At 35.8% G+C, this 20,213-nt stretch overlaps 1 protein-coding gene across 5 annotated transcripts in view; it reads right to left on the bottom strand.

Annotated features, from left to right (window-relative positions):
* PCNX1 (pecanex 1) overlaps positions 1-20,213 on the bottom strand; it is a 208,747-nt gene that overhangs the window by 121,705 nt on the left and 66,829 nt on the right. For 3 of the 5 annotated variants that reach the window (XM_021675042.2, XM_012438164.3, XM_012438163.3), the window contains one exon: positions 4,705-4,837. The exons of 1 other annotated variant lie outside the window; for it this stretch is intronic. In XM_021675042.2, the coding sequence (XP_021530717.2) occupies positions 4,705-4,837 (133 nt within the window). The remainder of the gene's footprint in view (positions 1-4,704; positions 4,838-20,213) is intronic. One more of the 5 variants, XM_012438162.3, reaches the window with a different exon arrangement.

Raw genomic sequence — 20,213 nt, 5'->3', positions numbered from 1 at the left:
TCCCAGGAAGTCCTATTAACCTGAACTACTTTGAAAGATTTTTCAGGTTTCTTTTAGAGCCACTGAAAAGTATACATTCTAGGCAGAGGCTAAGAATGCACGCAACATATGAAAAAAACTAAGTCTACAAAATGTGAACTTGTCAGTCCTTACTGGCATTATTTTAAGCCATAATAACAGTATTTATTTAATTATTTATTCAGACTGGAATATTTGTAGAATAGATATAAATCAAGAGATCTTGGGAACTAATATAATCAGATAGGTTTTTTATCTTCCATACATACATAATTTATGTTACTCTTCCTTCAGAATCTATCTAAACTTATCCACAAACCTTACCAAAAAGGACAAATTTCATGAGGAAGAAAATACTGAGAAAAAAATGTTTAAGTAGTTCAAGTACCATGTCTCTGTGTCCTTTCAGATTCAGAAGACAGAGAATTTTAGAAAATATGTACTCAACAAATTTTTCTATCAATTTTTTCACTTGACATCATAAGCCAAGTTGCCATACGGCAGCTAGACATATTTTAGCATGAACATATTAGAGTATATGCTCATCGTCAACATGGAGATGCACAATGTATATCCAATATACAAAAATGTTTTTAAGATATTAGACAATGCATAAAAATCAACTCCAGAATTAAAAAAAAATAAAGAAAATTAGCCAGCATCCATGTGATTATAAACATCAGGTTTTTAACTATCAAAGGCCAGTAATCAAATGTTGGTATCTCTTGAATTCCTATTTTCACAATCCTTTAATGGAAGCAAAAAAGTCCATTATTTTCACATAACTTGTCACAAAACATATTCCTGGAGGACTACACTTCATCCTAAACTAATAATTGGTACAAATAAATCTTTTTATACACTTCCAACTCTATATCAAAACTACCAGTTTGAGTAAGGGTAGCAACTATTCTATAACACTGCAAAAGAAAAGGTAGAAATTTAGGACTAAAACTATAGCTATCATTAGCATCGCTGACATGCAATCTTAATCGTTAACATTTCTCATATGAATGACTGAAAAATAGGTGGTCTTGGTCTTTCCTTCTTCTGTATCACTTAATTGGCACCTGACACATTCTGCTTATACTGCTAGTTATCTTTCTATGTGTCTCCCCAACTAAAATGTAAAGTTTAGGCATATGATTACATTATTCTCATATATCTCTAGATTCTGAAAAACCAAGAAGAGTGTTTTGAATAAAGTACAAAAAATAATAGTTGGTGGATTCATTTCTGAGCACCACAAAGGGACCCCCATGAATTCCTAATCGTGAGCTCTCAGTTATTACTATGATCTTATTTTATTACAGATTTTTCAATCTTGTATTTTAAAAACTAAATATAAGAATTTAGATTTATAAAGCTTTTTTCTACTGATAAAGCTTTTCCCCCCTTCTGTGAAATGCACTGATGATTTCATTCCATTCCATTAACTAGAATTAAAAAGATATCACATTTAGCATGATAAATGTAGAACTCTTAATATTTGTATTATAAATATTTTAAATATTTGTCTTTTTTAGGCCTACTAACTGGGAAGAATTAGCAAAGCCTACAAAACCTACCTATAAAGTTAACAATTTTTTAAATTAAATAAGATTCAGAAAATAATTCTGAAACAGTATATTCTTATAAGCATTATAAAATAAACGCAAATTCTCTTTGTAAGAAAATTGATAATTCACTCCCAATTCTTGGAGACATATATTTTTCCAAGTGGCCCTTCAGATGGTCACTTATTCATTAAAGTTTAAAATAAATTAGTATATTTACTAGTATTTATATGGTACTTGTAAAGAAAGTGTAGCCACATCTATTCCATTTCTTTTTGACAATTTTTCCAAATTTTAAATGATGTATCATCTTATATTTATTTAAAGATGAGATTACTATTCTGTAACTCGCACTGAAGAATAACACCAATATATTTTACCCGAATATTTTTATAATTACAAAACATGATTTTAATAAATTGGTGTTTCTCCCTAATTCCCCACAGCTAAATTTTTACTTTACCCATGATGAAGTCAGCTTATTTAAGATATTTACAACCTTTGTACTAGGAATATCCTGGAACCTCCATAAAAACTACAAGCTGATTACTAAAAGACTACTTTTCAAAAACTATAAAAACTCTTTAAAAATAAGTAGTACACAACATCCTCATTTGAATGGTGATGGATTTAAAACCCTAGAAAAACATGGGAAAAGTGTATATGATTCACTGGAGTTAGAACACAGCTCTGTAATATTCCACCTGGTAGAGGACAAAATACTAATTTGTCTACATATGTTTGCTGAGTGGTATCCAGCAGGCTCATTAGTGGCAAAGAATAAAATAATTTTTAAAGACTGAAAAGCAAAAGTTAAAAAAAAAGTTTAAGATATATAAGCATGGAGTAATAAAGCAAAGAAGTTGCCTTTGGCAAGTATTATTCAAGGGGCAAAAAGAAGAGGTTAGAAACAAAATAGAACAAGTAAAATAAAATGCTAAGCTCTTTCTGCATGTTGAAACTATGCCCCAAATCCATCAGCAGAAAGAAAAGTTACTTCAGGCAGGAAAAGACAAGGTAGAAAGGAGAAAGAGGCAGGAAAAGGCAAGGTAGAAAGGAAAAAGAACAAGAGGGCTCACAAAGAGCAAAGGGCTTAGAAAAGGTTTCTAGAACAAGTGTTTCTTTTAAATTGATGGTCTTCTCATTTTTATATTTTAAATATTGTTTTAATTAATCCATATACTTTTTATAGAATTTTGTCTTATTGAAGAATTAGTTAAGGAACATGATCTATGAAAGACAAAGTTCTTTTTTTTTTTCTGAGATGAAGTCTCCCTCTGTCGCCCAGGCTGGAGTGCAGTGGCACGATCTTGGCTCACTGCAACCTTTGCCTCCTGGGTTCAAGCGATTCTCTAGCTCCAAGCCTCCTCAAGTAACTGGGACTACAGGCACATGCCACCATGCCCAGCCACTTTTTTTTGTATTCTTAGTAGGGTCGAGGTTTCACCATGTTGACCAGGCTGGTCTTGAACTCTTGACCTTAGGTAATCTGCCCATCAGCCTCCCAAAGTGTTGGAATTACAGATGTGAGCCACCACACCTGGCCTTTAAAAAAAAAAAAAAAATTTAAAGGAGTTTTAATTGAGCAATGAACAATTCATGAATTGGGCAGCCCCTAGAATCACAGCACATTTAGAGAGATTCCAGGGGTACCTTGTTATAGACAAAGTTCTTGACTATAATGTAAAATCTAGGAAAATAAGCAAGTCTTAAATCTCAGGGGAGTATGAAATAAAATATTTTAAAGAAACAAAGATTTTGCTTGTTTCAAGAACAAGGTTTTAACAAGAGGAGTTTATCTCTTCCAGTCTACCAAGCACTCAACAGCAGTTATTTCATCAAATGCTCTTCCTTTTGAATTTAAAATTAAAATGTACCCAGAAAATAATTTGTAAAATGGTACTCTGGGACACAGAGGCTAATAAAAGTATTTCATATAATATATGCACTGCTTAAGTAAGCATATATAAAGTATTTATATCCATTTTATAGGCAGAGCACAGTGGCTCACGCCTGTAATTCCAGCACTTTGCGAGGCCAAGGCGGGCAGATCACTTGAGGTCAAGAGCTCAAGACCAGCCTGGCCAACATGGTGAAACCCCATCCCTACAAAAATACAAAAATTAGCCGGGCGTGGTGGTAGGCACCTGTAATCCCAGCTACTCAGGAGGCTGAGCTAATAGAATCACATGAACCTGGGAGGCAGAGGTTACAGTGAGCTGAGATCAAACAACTGCACTCCTGCCTAGGCAACAGAGTATCTCAAAAAAAAAAAAAAAAAAAAAGGTATTTATAACCATTTTTGTATTCTTAAAATAAAGTCCAAGTCTTTTGGATGGATTTTTATATTTCTAATTCAGGGCATGGATTCATCAGATTTCATGTAATTAAGAATAAAGCAGTTACTACAATTTTAATGAAAAATTATCCACAAAGTTATGAATGGATGCTTTCTTAGGACTACTGGAAAAAGTAATGATGTTTTTGTTTACTACACTACAGAGGTTGAAAAATAAAGATATACATATAAATATGTATATCTCTCTCCAATTGAGCACACTTCACAGAAGTTATATATGTTAGTTCTGTCATTTACCAGATCCTGGTGATTATAAAAGGCACAAGTTTTAGGCAATATAAAATAAAATATATAATATTTTAGTGAAATAAAATAATCAAACTGGCTTATCAAGGTGAAGTCAATTATCGGTTATTCCTCAACAAGCTCACCATTCAGTTTGTATTTTTTCATATTATATTAAATACTGTCAAAATATTGGGGAAAATGTTGCATTATTATTATTAATTTAGAGTGGGAGAAGAAAAAAGGAAAGCTGACTAAGGCCCACTATATACATCCTATAACTGTCCTCAAGTGATTCTCCAACTTAAAATTGACTAAACCAATCTGATCACTGTTTAAATAGTGCAACATAAAGCATGCATAATGCAACAGGTTCATGGTCACATGCAGAAAAAGCTGAAAAGTATAGGAAAGCTTAAATGTATAGGAAAGAAAAAGAAAGGAAAAGAAAAACAAAGCTCTTCAAATGCTTTCTTGGAACTGACAGAACAGATTAGTAGGGCTGTTACATGCATGCTAAACTTGGTGGAAGTGAAAATACCGTACCTTAGGGGTGATCCGATGAGCAAAGTAGGAGGGGTAGGGTTACTCCCTGCATTGTGCCGGCGCCGTACTGCCTGGCGCCTAAATGTGCTGCGTTCACGACGAAATGACACTGCCTCCTCGCTGGCTTGTGCTGCTGCATCAAGATAGACTTAGGTCAAACAGGAGCCTAGGTCAGAGATGTAAATAGCAGCTGAGCCTGGCTTTCCCTTGACTTCCCACCCTCACGGGTAAAGTGAACTTGTCTAATTAATCCAAACTGTTTTCATATGAATACTGTCAATCTATCATATCAGGCAATACACAAAAAGTATCAGGCATTTATTTAAAGATAATTTTTTCTTTAAAAATAATGTTTTTGACCTATTGTCTAGCCTCTCCATTTTCTCTTCAACCTCAGTTTCCTATTTTTTAAGATCACTGTTGTTTTAAATCTTTTCCTGAAAGTCTCATTTATTTTGGTCCCATATTCCTCTCTTCCCCCATTAATTAAATCAACCTTAAAAGTACAGTATTTATTAGTTTCCGCTAATGGGAATAGGGAATTACTTTCTTACATTCATGAGTACAGTAAAAGCAGCAAAGATAGTACATTTCGCCGTTGATGACAAGGAGTAAGGCAGTAAGTTTATCTCACAGTACCCTATGCCATAATTTTGGCAGCATTAAATCAAACCTCTGGTTGTAAAGTTGCAAAACCAGTGTGTTAATTCAACACAGCATGAACATATCTTACTGTAAGATACTTCATTACCATGAAACTTTATTCAACTCCATGCCCTGGCTCTGGTCCTCTCGACTTTAGGAAGCAAATATTGGCAAAATGGCAAGTATAGCAACTCACAGCTTAATCTGGAAGCAATAAAGTACAAACTAAAGCCAAGCATACAACATGAGAATACCACAACAATGGCTTAACAGAACTACATATATCTTACAAAACCACACCAATTGACTGATTCGGGTTTCTAAAGCAAAATGTAAAATGATTTTCATCCATGTGAATATAAGACAAAACAATAGTGTGATCTAAATAATTTGGGAATCATTTTGCTTTTGAGAAAGGGCATTTTGATGCTAAATATGAATAAAAACATAAGTTAGTAGAGAAACATTCTTTCTAAACATGAAATTTCCTTTAAATTCCTTTACATGTAGGATAAAGTCCATGTATACAAAAATTATATATGGCCTATGAGAACAAACAATGCAATTAAATCTGATCATCTACAACCGTTGTCCAGTGTGGTAGCCATTAGCTAGAAATAAATTAAATAGAAAGTCAGTTCCTGAGATTCATGAATCATACTTCAAGTGCTCAGTAGCTACATGCAGCCAGTGGTTACCATTACTGAACAGTGCAGATACAGAAAATTTCCATCATCAAAGTCGTACTGAACAGTGCTTATCTAGAAAGATAAGGTTGCCTTTTTGTTATCACAGTTACAAGGCATATTACATACTCTGCCAATTCCTGACAACCATGACTTCCATGAAATGAAAATGCAATCAGCATTGCCACAAAGGAGAAAACATGTACTAGGGCAGGGCAAACAAAGGATGAAGGATGAAATAAAGCAGAGAAGAAAACAAGCCAACTGAGGGAAGAAATAAAAAATTAGGTGAGCAATTGGTATACCTGCTAACAGTTCTTAGACATCAATAAGGTTTAACAGTTTTTAGACATCAATAAACCTTAATTTAAATTCCTCAGGTTATGGAATTTAAATCACTATTTAAAAACTCAATTCAAGAATCATTTTGTGAAATATTATATTAAGATTTCTGGCCGGGCATGGTGGCTCACGCCTGTAATTCCAACACTTCAGGAGGCGAAGGCAGGTGGATCACAAGGTCAGGAGTTCAAGACCAGCCTGGCCAACAAGGTGAAACCCTGTCTCTACTAAAATTACAAAAATTAGCTGGGCATGGTGGCGTGTGCCTGTAATCCCAGTTACTAGGGAGGCTGAGGCAGGAGAACTGCTTGAACTGGGACCTGGGAGGCAAAGGTTGCAATTAGTCAAGATCGTGCCACTGTACTCCAGCCTGAGCTATAGAGCAAGACTCCATCTCAAAAATAAAATAAAAAAAAAAAATATTTCTATTCTACAGTTATAAATTATTATGCTATTATTTATACACCACTATTTGTAATAAACTGTTATGCTCAATTTACAAGTCAAACCAACTACATCAAGAAACTTTCAAACATTTTTTTCTAGTTGCAGATACTGTTTCAACCAAAATAGCAGAGTAGAATTTACCAAGATGTAATTTACAGAAGATAATTCAATCCATAAAATATACCAAAATTATTCAGAAAAAATTGGAAAAAAGCAGTATGTAATCACTGAGTATTGAAAATAGGAACAGAAATAGGAGATAGTTTTCTTTACTATCTTCTTTCTACTAAAGACTTAATGGTGTTAATCTTAAGTAAAAGCGAATTATTCCACAGTACTAGGGTGAAAAGACAAACTACAGTGTCTATTTTTAGTCAAAATGGTTCTTCAGAAAACGATTTTTTTGCTAGTAATACACCATTTGTATTTTGTTATCTGCAAAATAGCTACATATTTTATCACTTACTTTCTTAACAGTCTTGAAAACACATTAAGATGAAAGTTTTGGCATCCAGTGAAAAATGTTTAAATGGAATTATGATCACTGTCTATGTTGTCTCTTACAATATTTGGGGGTAAACACCTATTGTTACAAAAATTTTCAAAATGTTTACTATGGCAACTGCTTTAACAGTAGCACACATTCAAGTAAAAATGCTATAATTTATGGTCACAGTATATATGATTAAGCCATGCCCCTGGGAACGTGGTACTTACCGAACATCTCTATTTGGAATAGGGTCAAGTAGGAGTCCAGTTCTATTCCAGCCAAAGGAGGAAAAATGTGTCTTTAAAACTTATAATTTACTGTAAGCATACAGAGTCACATGTTATAGTCATATCTGATAAAAATTTGCTTCCAGAATCCAATTGTAATAAGTTCTTGGCTGGGCATGGTGGCTCACGCCTGTAATCCCAGCAATTTGGAAGGCCAAGGCGGGCAGATCACGAGGTCAAGAGATCGAGACCATCCTGGCCAACATGGTGAAACCCCATCTCTACTAAAAAAATACAAAATTAGCTGGGCACAGTGGCGCGCGCCTGTAGTCCCAACTACTCAGGAGGCTGAGGCAGGAGAATTGCTTGAACCTGGGAGGCAGAGGTTGCAGTGAGCCAAGATCACACCACTGCACTCCAGCCTGGCACGTGGCGACAGAGCGACACTTGTCTCGAAAAAAAAAAAATAGCTTTTTCCAGCCTGCTGCCGTGTAAGATGTACCTCTTCCTTTTCTCTCATGATTAGAAGTTTCCTGAGGCCTCCCAGGCCACGTGGAACTGGTATTATAACATAGTGGTTCGGTGGGAACACTGGACTCAGACCGGCAAGACTTCCAAAATAGCATTCAATTTATGAACAACAGTTCCCATAGACCTATCACAGCCAATTGAACATCCCATGAGGCTCACCATGTTGGAAAAATGACGAAAGCGATTGCTACATTTGTGATTTGCTTAATTTAATTAATTGTCCACTATGATAACCTTAGAAAAATGGATGACTTGTGTCTCTTCCGGAAGAAACTTCTGCCCGAACCACTGAGAGGTCTGGAACAAAACACACAGTATCTCTGAGGTATGCCTGTATTTGAGATATCTCTAAGTGAAATACTACGCTTCATTCCTGACTTTGCTACAAGTTGTTTTATTGGAAAAGAGAGAATTGGACATTGAGATGAGGAAACCTGTTGAGGGTGAAATAATGAGGAAGATGCATCTGTCAAGCAGCTCTAAGAAATATGATTCTTTTCACTCATCAAGACCTTGGGACAGGCTGGATGTTTGAGTTCTAGGGACGAAGGCCTGAGGGAGCCAAGCAAATGTGCTTTTATCATGCTCTGGTCACTTTCTGGAATGGGGCTAATGCTGTACATACTTCTGAACTCAGGTGGGGCGGAAGTAGTAGAGAATCAGCCAAGTGTTCACTGTTCACCTAAAGTCTTAATAAAACATGTTCACACACACACACACACACACACACACACACACAAAAATAGCTCTTCTTGAATAATTTAACGTTACAGAAGAAAAATAGTAACAAAAAAAAATCTAATTTTTTAACAATGGAACCAGAGAAGAGGAAGAAAATATTTTATTTTTCTTTCTTTTTTCACTATTTCCAGTAATGGCTATAAGCAAGAGAAAATATTTTAAAAACTGGTTTTGGAGTTGACATTTTGACACTGCTTAAAACCCAGTATCTCTGGCAAAAAAGAATAAAATTAACTAATTCAACAGTAACAGCATAAAATGTAGATAGTGAAAAATTAGCACTCTAGTACAACCAAATTTTATGAATGTGTAGGTAAAACAGAAAAATCACTCAAGCAATTCAAAAACCGTGAATGACAAGACATATAAAAAACTTCTAAGGATATATATCCAGAGAGTTGTATATTTTTAAATGTATTTTTTCAAAATTACAAGTCTTGACTTTCTAAGCATTTATTTATGTTAAAAAGACTGACTTCACGATCATAGTAAGTTTAAGAAGAATCTTCAGGCCGGACACAGTGGCTCATGCCTGTAATCTCAGCACTTTGAGAGGCCAAGGTGGGTGGATTACTAGAGGTCAGGAGTTCAAGACCAGCCTGGCCAATATGGCGAAACCCTGTTTCTACTAAAAATACAAAAATTAGCAGGCGTGGTGGTAGGCATCTGTAATCCCAACTACTCAGGAGGCTGAGGCAGGAAATCACTTGAACCCAGGAGACAGAGGATGCAGTGAGCCGAGACTGTGCCACTGTACTCCAGCCTGGGCAACAGGAATGAAATTCTATGTCAAAAATAAATAAATAAAAATAAAAATAACAGGAGCCTTCAGATAATTTAGCTTTTTATTTTTGTTATTCTGATGCAATCACTCACTTAGGTTTAAGCATTTACTAAATGCCCAAGTTCAATTCATGAATAAATCAAAAATAACCTCTGACATCTTAGACAGCTGCGATCTGGTCCATCCCTGAAGATAAAGAAAGTAAAATCCATAATAAACACCTCCCACCTCAGGAGTTACTTCCCATTTACCACAATGAGATAAGAAAATTCTACACGTTCTAAGCTAAGTTATTTTACTGCAATTATTTATATTTTTATGGTAGTATTATAATTACAGACTATCAGCTGGTTTTACTCAGTGAATGAAAGCAGAGAAAGCATTAAAGGCATCAACATACTTCTAGAATGGCTGGGATGCTGAAAAGAGGAAAATTTAATGAGGTATTAAGGAATGGCTATCCAAATTCTATCTCAAAAATTGGAAGTTGTGAGTATAAATATGCACAGATAATGATGCTACTTTAAAATGATGTCAATCATATACCTGCTTAATCTGTGATATAATTCATAAGTAATAAGTTACTTTCTAGCTGTCATATATTGCTAAGACTGGCATCTTGCAATAGCTCAATTTTAATTAAATTAATAAAAATTTAGACAGAGGAAATTGCTCAAGTGTTCTTTTCAGTGAGAAATGTTTATCGTGAGAAAAAAAGGTATATATCTGGAAAGATCACAAAAATAAAAACATGCATTTAGTACTTCAAAAAGATCAGAAAAAATGCTAATGGGAAAATAATTCTTAAGAAAGATGATGAAAGTATGAAACAAGTAAATATATATATATATAATCTCAGTAAAATAAAAGACATCTGCAAACATTCTGAAATACACTGAAATGTTCAAGATAAAAACTATTTTATCGAGAACTAAGATGGCCAAATAGGAACAGCTCTGGAGTGCAGTTCCCAGAGAAAACAGAGAGGGTGAGTGACCACCGCATTTCCAAACAAATTTTTACTGCCCACAGACCAGGAGATTCCCGGGCAGAAAAGTGCCACAAGTCTCTAGTGCTGCTGTTTCAGCTGGCGCAGTGGGTCTCCGCACAAAAACTCACACAAATCCGGACCCCGTTTCAACTGGCGACTGGAATGCCTGGGACACAGAGTCGCCCATTCAACTGAAAAAACGGGGAGCCAGGTGATCTGGCTCAGCTGGTCCCACCCCCACAAAGACCAGCAATCTGAAATGCTCTGGATTGAGTTTCATAGCAAGCATAGCTGGACCTGCGAAGGTCCAGCTCCGTGGGCGGAAGGGCGTCTGTCATTACCGAGGCAGTCCACCATTACTGAGGCAGACTGTCATTACCGAGGCAGTTCTAACTATACCCCTATAAACAAAACTGCAAGGAAGTTCACACAGCAGCTGGGTAGAGCCCACGGCAGCTCAGCAATGCCTCTGCTGGCAGACTGTGACTAGGCTATCTCCTCACTGGGCAGGGCATCTCTGAAAAAAGATAGCAGAATGACAGGGACTTATAAATAAAGCCCCACCTTCCTGGGACAGAGCACCTGGGAAAAAAAAGACGGTTATGAGTTCCGCTGCAACAGACATAAACGTACCTGCCCAGTGGCTCTGAACAGAACAACGGAGCTCACAGCTCAGCACTTGAGCTCCTATAAGGGACAGACTGTCTCCTCAAGCAACTCCCCAAACCCTGTATAATCAAAGAGACACTCATAAAGGACAGCTCAGGATGACATCTGGCAGGTATCCTTCTGGGACAAGGTAACAGAAGAAACTGGCAGCAACCCTTACTGTTCTGCAGCTGCTGCAGGTGATCCCCAGGCAAGCAGGGTCTGGAGTGGACCTCCAGCTGTCCTACAGCAGGGGGCCTGACTGTTAGAAGGAAAACTAAGAAACAGAAAGAAATAACTTCATCAGCAACAAAAAAGATGCCCACTCAGAGACTCCATCTGAGAGTCACCAACCACAAAGACCACAGGTAGATAAATCCACAAAGATGGGAAGAAACCAGCACAAAAAGGATGAAAACACCCAAAAACAGAATGCTTCTCCTCCAAGGGATCACAACTCCTCACCATCAAGGGAACACGGCTGGATGGAGAATGAGTCTAATGAATTGACAGAAACAGGCTTCAGAAGGTGGGTAATAAACTTCTCTGAGATAAAAGATCATGTTCTAACCCAATGCAAAGAAACAAAGAAGCTTGAAAAAAGGGTTGACAAAATGCTAATGAGAATAAACAGCTTAGAGAGGAATAAAAATGAATTGATGGAGCTGAAAAACACAACACGAGAACTTCGCGAAGCATACACAAGTTTCAATAGTCAAATCCCCCAAGCAGAAGAAGGGATATCAGAGATTGAAGATCAACTCAATGAAATAAAACGAGAAGGCAAGATTAGAGAAAAAAGAGTGAGAAGAAATGAACAAAGCCTCCAAGAAATATGGGATTATGTGAAAAGACCTAATCTACATTTCACAGGTGTACCTAAATGTGACGGAGAGAATGAATCCAAGCTGGAAAACACTCTTCAGGATATTATCCAGGAGAATTTTCCCAACCTAGCAAGGCAGGCCAATTTTCAAGTCCAGGAAATACAGAGACCACCACAAAGATATTCCTCAAGAAAAGCAACCACAAGGCACATAATCATCAGATTCACCAGGGTTGAAATGAAGGGAAAAAAGGCTAAGGGCAGCCATAGAGAAAGGTCGGGTTACCCACAAACGGAAGACCATCAGACTCACAGCTGATCTCTCAGCAGAAACCCTACAAGCCAGAAGAGAGTGGGGGCCAATATTCAACATCCTTAAAGAAAAGAACTTTCAACCTAGAATTTCATATCCAGCCAAACTAAGTTTCATAAGCGAAGGAGAAATAAAGTCCGTTATTTCATCACCACCAGGTCTGCTTTACAAGAGCTCCTGAAAGAAGCACTAACACAGAAAGGAACAACCAGTACCAGCCACCCAAAACCGTACCAAATGGTAAAGAGCCATTGACACAATGAAGAAACTGCATCAACTAATGGGCAAAACAAACAGCTAGCATCAAAATGGCAGGATCAAATTCACACATGACAATATTAACCTTAAATGTAAATGGGTTAAATGCCCCAATCAAAAGACACAGACTGGCAAATTGGATAAAAAGTCCAAATCCACTGGTGTGCTGTATCCAGGAAACCCATCTCACATGCAAGTATACACACAGGCTCAAAATAAAGGGATGGAGGAAGATCTACCAAGCAAATTGAGAGCAAAAAAAAGCAGGAGTTGCAATCCTAGTCTCTGAAAAAATAGACTTTAAACCAACAAAGATCAAAAGAGACAAATTCTTAATGACCTACAAAGAGACTTAGACTCCCACACAATAATAGTGGGAGACTTTAACACTCCACTGTCAATACTAGACAGATCAACAAGACAGAAAATTAAAAAGGATATCCAGGACTTGAACTCAGATCTGGACCAAGCAAACCTCATAGACATTTACAGAACTCTCCACCCCAAATCCACAGAATATAACCACAGCACACTTACTCTAAAATTGACCACATAGTTGGAAGTAAATCACTCCTCAGCAAATGCAAAAGAACAGAATCATAACAAACAGTCTCTCAGACCACAGTGCAATCAAATTAGAACTCAGAATTCAGAAACTAACTCAGAACCACACAGCTTCACGGAAACTGAACCACTGGCTCTTGAATGTTGACTGGATAAACAATGAAATGAAGGCAGGAATAAAGATGTTCTTCAAAACCAACGAGAATAAAGATACAATGTACCAGAATCTCTGGGACACATTTAAAGCAGTGTCTAGAGGAAAATTTAAAGCAATAAAAGCCTGTATAAGAAGCAAGGAAAGATCTAAAATAGACATCTTATCGTCAAAATTGAAAGAGCTAGAGGAGCAAAATCAAAAAAATTCAAAAGCTAGCAGAAGACAAGAAATAACTAAGATCAGAGCAGAACTGAAGGAGATAGAGACACAAAAACACCTTCAAAAAATCAATAAATCCAGGAGCTGGTTTTTTGAAAAGATCAACAAAATAGACCACTAGCCAGATTAATCAAAAAGAAAAGAGAGAAGAATCAAATAGATGCAATAAAAAAAGATAAACGGGATATCAACACAGATTCCACAGAAATACAAACCACCATCAGAGATTACAATGAACAACTCTATGCACATAAACCAGTAAACCTGGAAGAAATGGATAAATTCCTGGACACTTACACCCTCCCAAGCCTAAACCAAGAAGAAGTCGAAACCCTGAATAGACCAATAACAAGGGTTGAAGTTGAGGCAGCAATTAATAGCTTACCAACCAAAAAAAAGCCCAGGTCCAGATGGAGTCACAGCCGAATTCTACCAGACAGACAAAGAGTAGCTGGTGTCACTCCTTCTGAAACTATTCCAAACAATCCAAAAAGAGGGAATCCTTCCCAAATCATTTCATGAGACCAATATCCATAAAACATCTGATACCAAAACCCCGCAGAGACTCAACAAGAAAAGAAAACTTCAGGCCAATATCCATGATGAACATAGAAGCAACAATCTTCAATAAAATACTGGCAAACTGATTGCAACAGCACATCAAAAAGCTTATCCATCACGATCAAGTAGGCTTCATCCAGGGGATGCAAGGCTGGTTCAACATACGCAAGTCTGTAAACGTAATTCACCACATAAACAGAACCAAAGACAGAAACCACATGATTATCTGAATAAGATGCAGAGAAGGCCTTTGACAAAATTCAACAGCCCTTTATGCTAAAAACTCTCAATAAACTAGGTATCAATGGAACATATCTCAAAATAATAAAAGCTATTTATGATAAACCACAGCCAATATCATACTGAATGAGCAAAAACTGGAAGCACTTCCTTTGAAATCTGACACAAGACAAGGACGCCCTCTCTCACCACTCCTATTCAATATAGTATTGCAAGTCCTAGCCAGAGCAATCAGGCAAGAAAAAGAAATAAAAGGTATTCAATTAGGAAAGGAGGAAGTCAAATTGTCTCTATTTGCATACGACATGATTGTATATTTAGAAGACCCTATTGTCTCAGCCCAAAATCTCCTTAAACTGATAAGCATCTTCAGCAAAGTATCAGGATACAAAATCAATGTGCAAAAATCACAAGCATTCCTATACACCAATAACAGACTTAAAGAGAGCCAAATCAAGAATCAACTGCCATTCACAACTGCTACAAAGAGAATAAAACACCTAGGAATACAACTAACAAAGAATGTAATGACCTCTTCAAGGAGAACTACAAACCACTGCTCAACAAAATAAGAGAGGACACAAACAGATGGAGAAACATTCCATGCTCATGGTTAGGAAGAATCAATTTTGTGAAAATTGCCTTACTGCCCAAAGTAATTTATAGATTCAATGCTGTCCCCATCAAGCTACCAATGACCTTCTTCACAGAACTGGGAAAAACCACCTTAAATTTCATATAGAACCAAAAGAGAGCCTGCATAACCAAGTGAATTCTAAGCAAAAAGAACAAAGTTGGAGGCATCACACTATCTGACTTCAAACTATACTACAAGGCTACAGTAATCAAAACAGCATGGTACTGGTACCAAAACAGAGATATAGACCAATGGAACAGAACAGAGGCCTCGGAGGCAATGCCACACATCTACAACCATCTGATCTTTGACAAACCTGATAAAACAAGCAATGGGGAAAGGATTCCCTGTTTAATAAATGGTGTTGGGAAAACTGGCTAGCCATGTGCAGAAAGCAGAAACTGGACCCCTTCCTGACACTTTACAGTAAAATTAACTCCAGATGGATCTAAGACTTAAACATAAGACCTAACACCATAAAAACCTTAGAAGAAAACCCAGGCAAAACCATTCAGGACATAGGCATAGGCAAGGCCTTCATGACTAAAAACCAAAAGCATTGGCAACAAAAGCCAAAATAGACAAATGGGATCTAATTAAACTCCAGAGCTTCTGCACAGCAAAAGAAACAATCATTAGAGTGAATCGCCAACCAACAGAATGGGAAAAAATTTTTGCAATCTACCCATCTGACAAAGGACTTATATCCAAAATCTACAAAGAACTAAAACAGATTTACAAGAAAAAAAACAAACAAACCCATTCAAAAGTGGGCAAAGGATATGAACAGACACTTTTTAAAAGAAGACATATATGAGGCCAACAAACATATGAAAAAATGCTCATTGGGAGGGTGGAGAAGGATAACATGGGGAGAAATGCCAGATATAGTATGCATCTAAAGTAAAATAAATAAATTTGAAAAATAAAAATAAAAAATAAAGAAAAAATGCTCATCATCACTGGTCATTAGAGAAATGAAAATCAAAACTACATGGAGATACCATCTCACGCCAGTCAGAATGGCGATCATTAAGAAATCTGCAGACAGATGCTGGAGAGGATGTGGAGTAATAGGAACACTTTTATGTTGTTGGTGAGAGTGTCATTTAAGTGCCAAAGAACACTGCCCAATTTCTAAGCATCAATTCTGAATTAAAATAATTTCCATCTGTGAAAACATTTTAAAGGACTGGCCTACTTTTTGACAAGCCAAGGAACAGGAGTAAACAATAACAAAATTATTAGCTATGGCCAGGCTCGCTGGCTCACGCCAATAATCCCAGAACTTTGGAAGGCTGAGGTCGGCGGATCACAAGGTCAGGAGTTCAAGCCCAGCCTTGCCAATATGGTGGAACCCCATATCTACTAAAAAATACAAAAATCAGCTGGGCGTGGTGACAGGCACCTGTAGTCCCAGCTACTCGCGAGGCTGAGGCAGGAGAATCGCCTGAACCTGGGAGGTGGAGGCTGCAGTGAGCCAAGATCACGCCATTGCTCTCCAGCCTGGGTAACAGAGTGAGATTCTGTCTCAAGAAAAGAAAAAAAAATTATTAGCTGAGCTTTGAGTTAAAGAGAATTTGCATATCCTTATTGATATTTTCTACAAGCTCAGAAGCCAAACAAATATAGCTTCAGTATTACTTACTTTTATAGGTGATTTCTTATCCTTTTTAATCCTTTGTGAATGAGATGAAAGATATCAACCCTTCAGATACAATTTTGCATCTACTTTCAGAACAGTCCCTTAATAAAGGTTCATTTGTGATGTACATATATATTTGAAGCAACATTTTTGAGAGGGGAAACATCCTTTCAATGAAAGACATAACTGTCTTTGTTTATATAATGAACGTACAATACATAAAGCATTTTCACATTTCTACACTCATTAGGTTCAAGCTCACTAGAGTCTGATAGTTAACTGTGAGACAGGCCTAGACAGTTATTATTCCTGTTTTACAATTGAGGAAATTGAGGCACAGATTTGATGGCTTGCCAGAATATTCAGACAGTAATTAGAGGTGGTATGAAAATGTAACCTTTTGATTCCTTACCCAGAACTTCACTACTGAGAGAAAGAAAATCACGGTAATGTTCCTACTTAACAAAATCATGCATGGGCTGGTTTTGGGAATTCTATATGGAAACATTTATTTGCTTCACCAATAAACACCTCTTTTCTTGATATTGTTGTAAAGGAAGATAATTTTGCCAAACCTATTTTGCTGTATTTAATGAGCATTCTTCTACGCGGTTTTATATGTCTAAGCTTTTTTCACAATAAAGAACATCTTTCCTTTATAAATCAAGGTCAGCCACATATACAATGAGTACAGCATTATACTTTAATACAGCATAAGTTATGCTATTATGATGTCCTTGAACACTATTAAAATAAGAAAGATAGTCTGCCCCTGCATTGAATAACCACACACCACTGGGTTTCCTACTTTGGCTTGTATAGTTATTACAGCTCCTCTTTTAGAGTCAGCTGTGTATTTCTTCTGCCGTCGTAACTTCAGCCTCTATAAGTACCCATCCCATCCACTAATTTGTTGCTTCTAACTTTCCATGTAGACTGGGATATCAGAAAATTAAGTTTATTAGTCTTGAGAGTCTTTCTATTTAGTAAAGTACATAAGCTATAATTTGCATTTTCTTGTCTGTTTACTGGTCTTTATCTTCCATCTAATGCTCAATGATATTTGGATACAAAATAGCACACCTTCAATTTATGTGTACAGCACAAACCCTCATAAATTGTTTATTGAAAAGATCTGACTTTTCTTTAAATAATTGTTTCTTTAAAGATTATCTTTGTTTCCCAACACAAGATTAGGATCCTATTTCATGCTTACAGAATAATGACTCAAACATTACATTTAAAATAAGTTTCACAGAGAAATACAGGTTAAACAATTCAGAAAAAAGCACAAAGAATAATAAGTAAACACAAACCTCTCCACTAGGGCTATTCTTTGTAATCCAATAAGTGATACACAAAATATAGTATAATAACAGTATTGAATCACACAGGAAATAAGTTTAAATGGCCCAAAAGAAAAGGACTTTATTAAAAGCAATACAAGCTAGAAAACACAGTACATTTTTCTACCATATAGCCTGTATATAGTTTTCATTTCTTAAAATATTAGTCATAAATTTAAAATATACCTTATAATTTAAAAAGAAAAATTAAGTATAAAACAAGAGATCAACAGAAAATGATTTAGTCTGGCCTTAAAACATATTTCCTGTCTTAGTAATCACAAACCATTATTGATGAAATCCAGTTTTAACCAAAGACTTTGATTAATGATGACAGGGCCTATGAAAACAAACTCTTGTTATGTGACAAAAAAAGGTAAGTTATGGCTGGTCCGAAGGTAGTGAGTTATCTCAATTGATTATTCACAGTCAGTTACAGATCGAACTACTTGTTCTACTCTTTCCCCTCTTCTCACTACTGCACTTGACTAGTCTTTAAAAAAAAAAAAAAAAGTAAGTTATATGACATACTACTGCCAAAATGAGGTTAAAATCTATGTCACTAAATTGATGTTAATAAAAAATGTTTTTCCTATTGGCATTATGTAAGAAACTGGGGAATCAGATATTTATATTTTTACTATTATTCAGTTTCACAATGGCAGACTTAGAATATCACTAATTTATTTCTATATTCAATCATTTTCTTCTATTTTAATTTTATACCACTGAATTAATAGGGTTAAAGAACAGGCTACATTGTGTAGCATAACTAACTGGCCTTGAATAGTCACAGCAGCACTAGTAAGCATTTACCATGTGCTAGGCACTGTTATAAGCATTTTCCTATATTAACTCCTTAGTCCTCACAACAACCCTATGAGATAGATACTATAATCATCTCATTTTCAGGTGAGGAAGCTGAGGTTTATAAGTAGCTTTCCTAGAGTCACAACAGTGAAGCCCACATACTAACAAAGGTATTTGACTTCATGTCACTAAACTAGATTATCTCCTATTTTAGAGTACTTTTAGTACTTTAGTATATTTCCTAAATTCCATCTCTCCACACCACCACCACCTACCTTAAAATAAAACAAAACGAAACTGTTGGAGAACTTATCAACACCTTCAAATTCTTTAAGATAAAATCTATCTGTGCAAAGGTATATGAATGGCCAAGCAGTAACATGATTTGTTGACAGGTCTCAGTAGTACAGTATGTAAGAAAGGACAGCCCAAAAACATTTATTCTACATTGTCAGACATTTCTTCTAAATTGTAACAAGTAATAATGCTAACATAAACAAATATCTTTAACCAGTATTTGAGTGTCTGTGTAATTTTTAAATAATGAGAATCAAAACAAATCCCCTTCCACTACCTCCAAACTTCCAAAAAGCCCAAATAAACTCCCAACAAAACCTCTATGTTTAGTTATGATAAAAACCAATTAAAAAACCTCCAACACATTTAAGTGCTTTAGTTTTGCTCTTGTTTGTATTTTAAACCCAATGAAACTCAAATAAAAGTAGTCTTTGAAATCCTTAGGCAAAAATCCTTAGACAAAAAAAGGTTTTAAACAGCTCACAGATTATTACATTTCTTCCAGTGAAGTAGATGGAAATTTTTATTTCATTATTTGTTTCTTAATATTTAATGGAGTTATTTTTTAAAAAGAGTACAAACAAAGAAAACAAAATCTAGAGCCTGGAAAAATGAGGGCTACTATAACTTAACAGGACCAAGAGGCAAATAACACCTTTCAGGTAACTTTTCTTAAAAAACAGAATACTCCACATTCCCCATGAAAAAGAAATGACATATTAAATATAAAGGCCTGAATTTACTACATACTTTTGTACATATTTTTGCAGTACTGACATTTCAACAATATTCAGAATAGCAATATTTTTCTATTATAGCATGTTTACTTAAAATTCATTTCGATAATTTTAAAAATTAAGCTATATTTTAAAATCTAATTGTTTCTTGCATTCCGTGAACATATCTGATATGATTTGTGTGAGAAATCACTACAAGCATTTCAGATTGTTTACAAAAAAAGAGAACTATATCCAGGTCAAAGACTCAAGGGAATTTAATTACTCCATTGTCACTAAATGGTTATAACCACTTCAGATATTATTAGTTCTCAATATTTAGGTTTGATAAACTATATTCTTCTTTAGGTATGAGATAATTTCTTTA

Source organism: Aotus nancymaae, unplaced genomic scaffold, assembly GCF_030222135.1.
Source record: "Aotus nancymaae isolate 86718 unplaced genomic scaffold, 86718_ANA_hifiasm-v0.15.2.pri h1tg000011l, whole genome shotgun sequence".
In the NCBI taxonomy this organism is placed as follows: Eukaryota; Metazoa; Chordata; class Mammalia; order Primates; family Aotidae; genus Aotus; species Aotus nancymaae.
The sequence above is the reverse complement of the archived record's forward strand: the minus strand, read 5'-3'. Positions and strand labels throughout refer to the sequence as shown.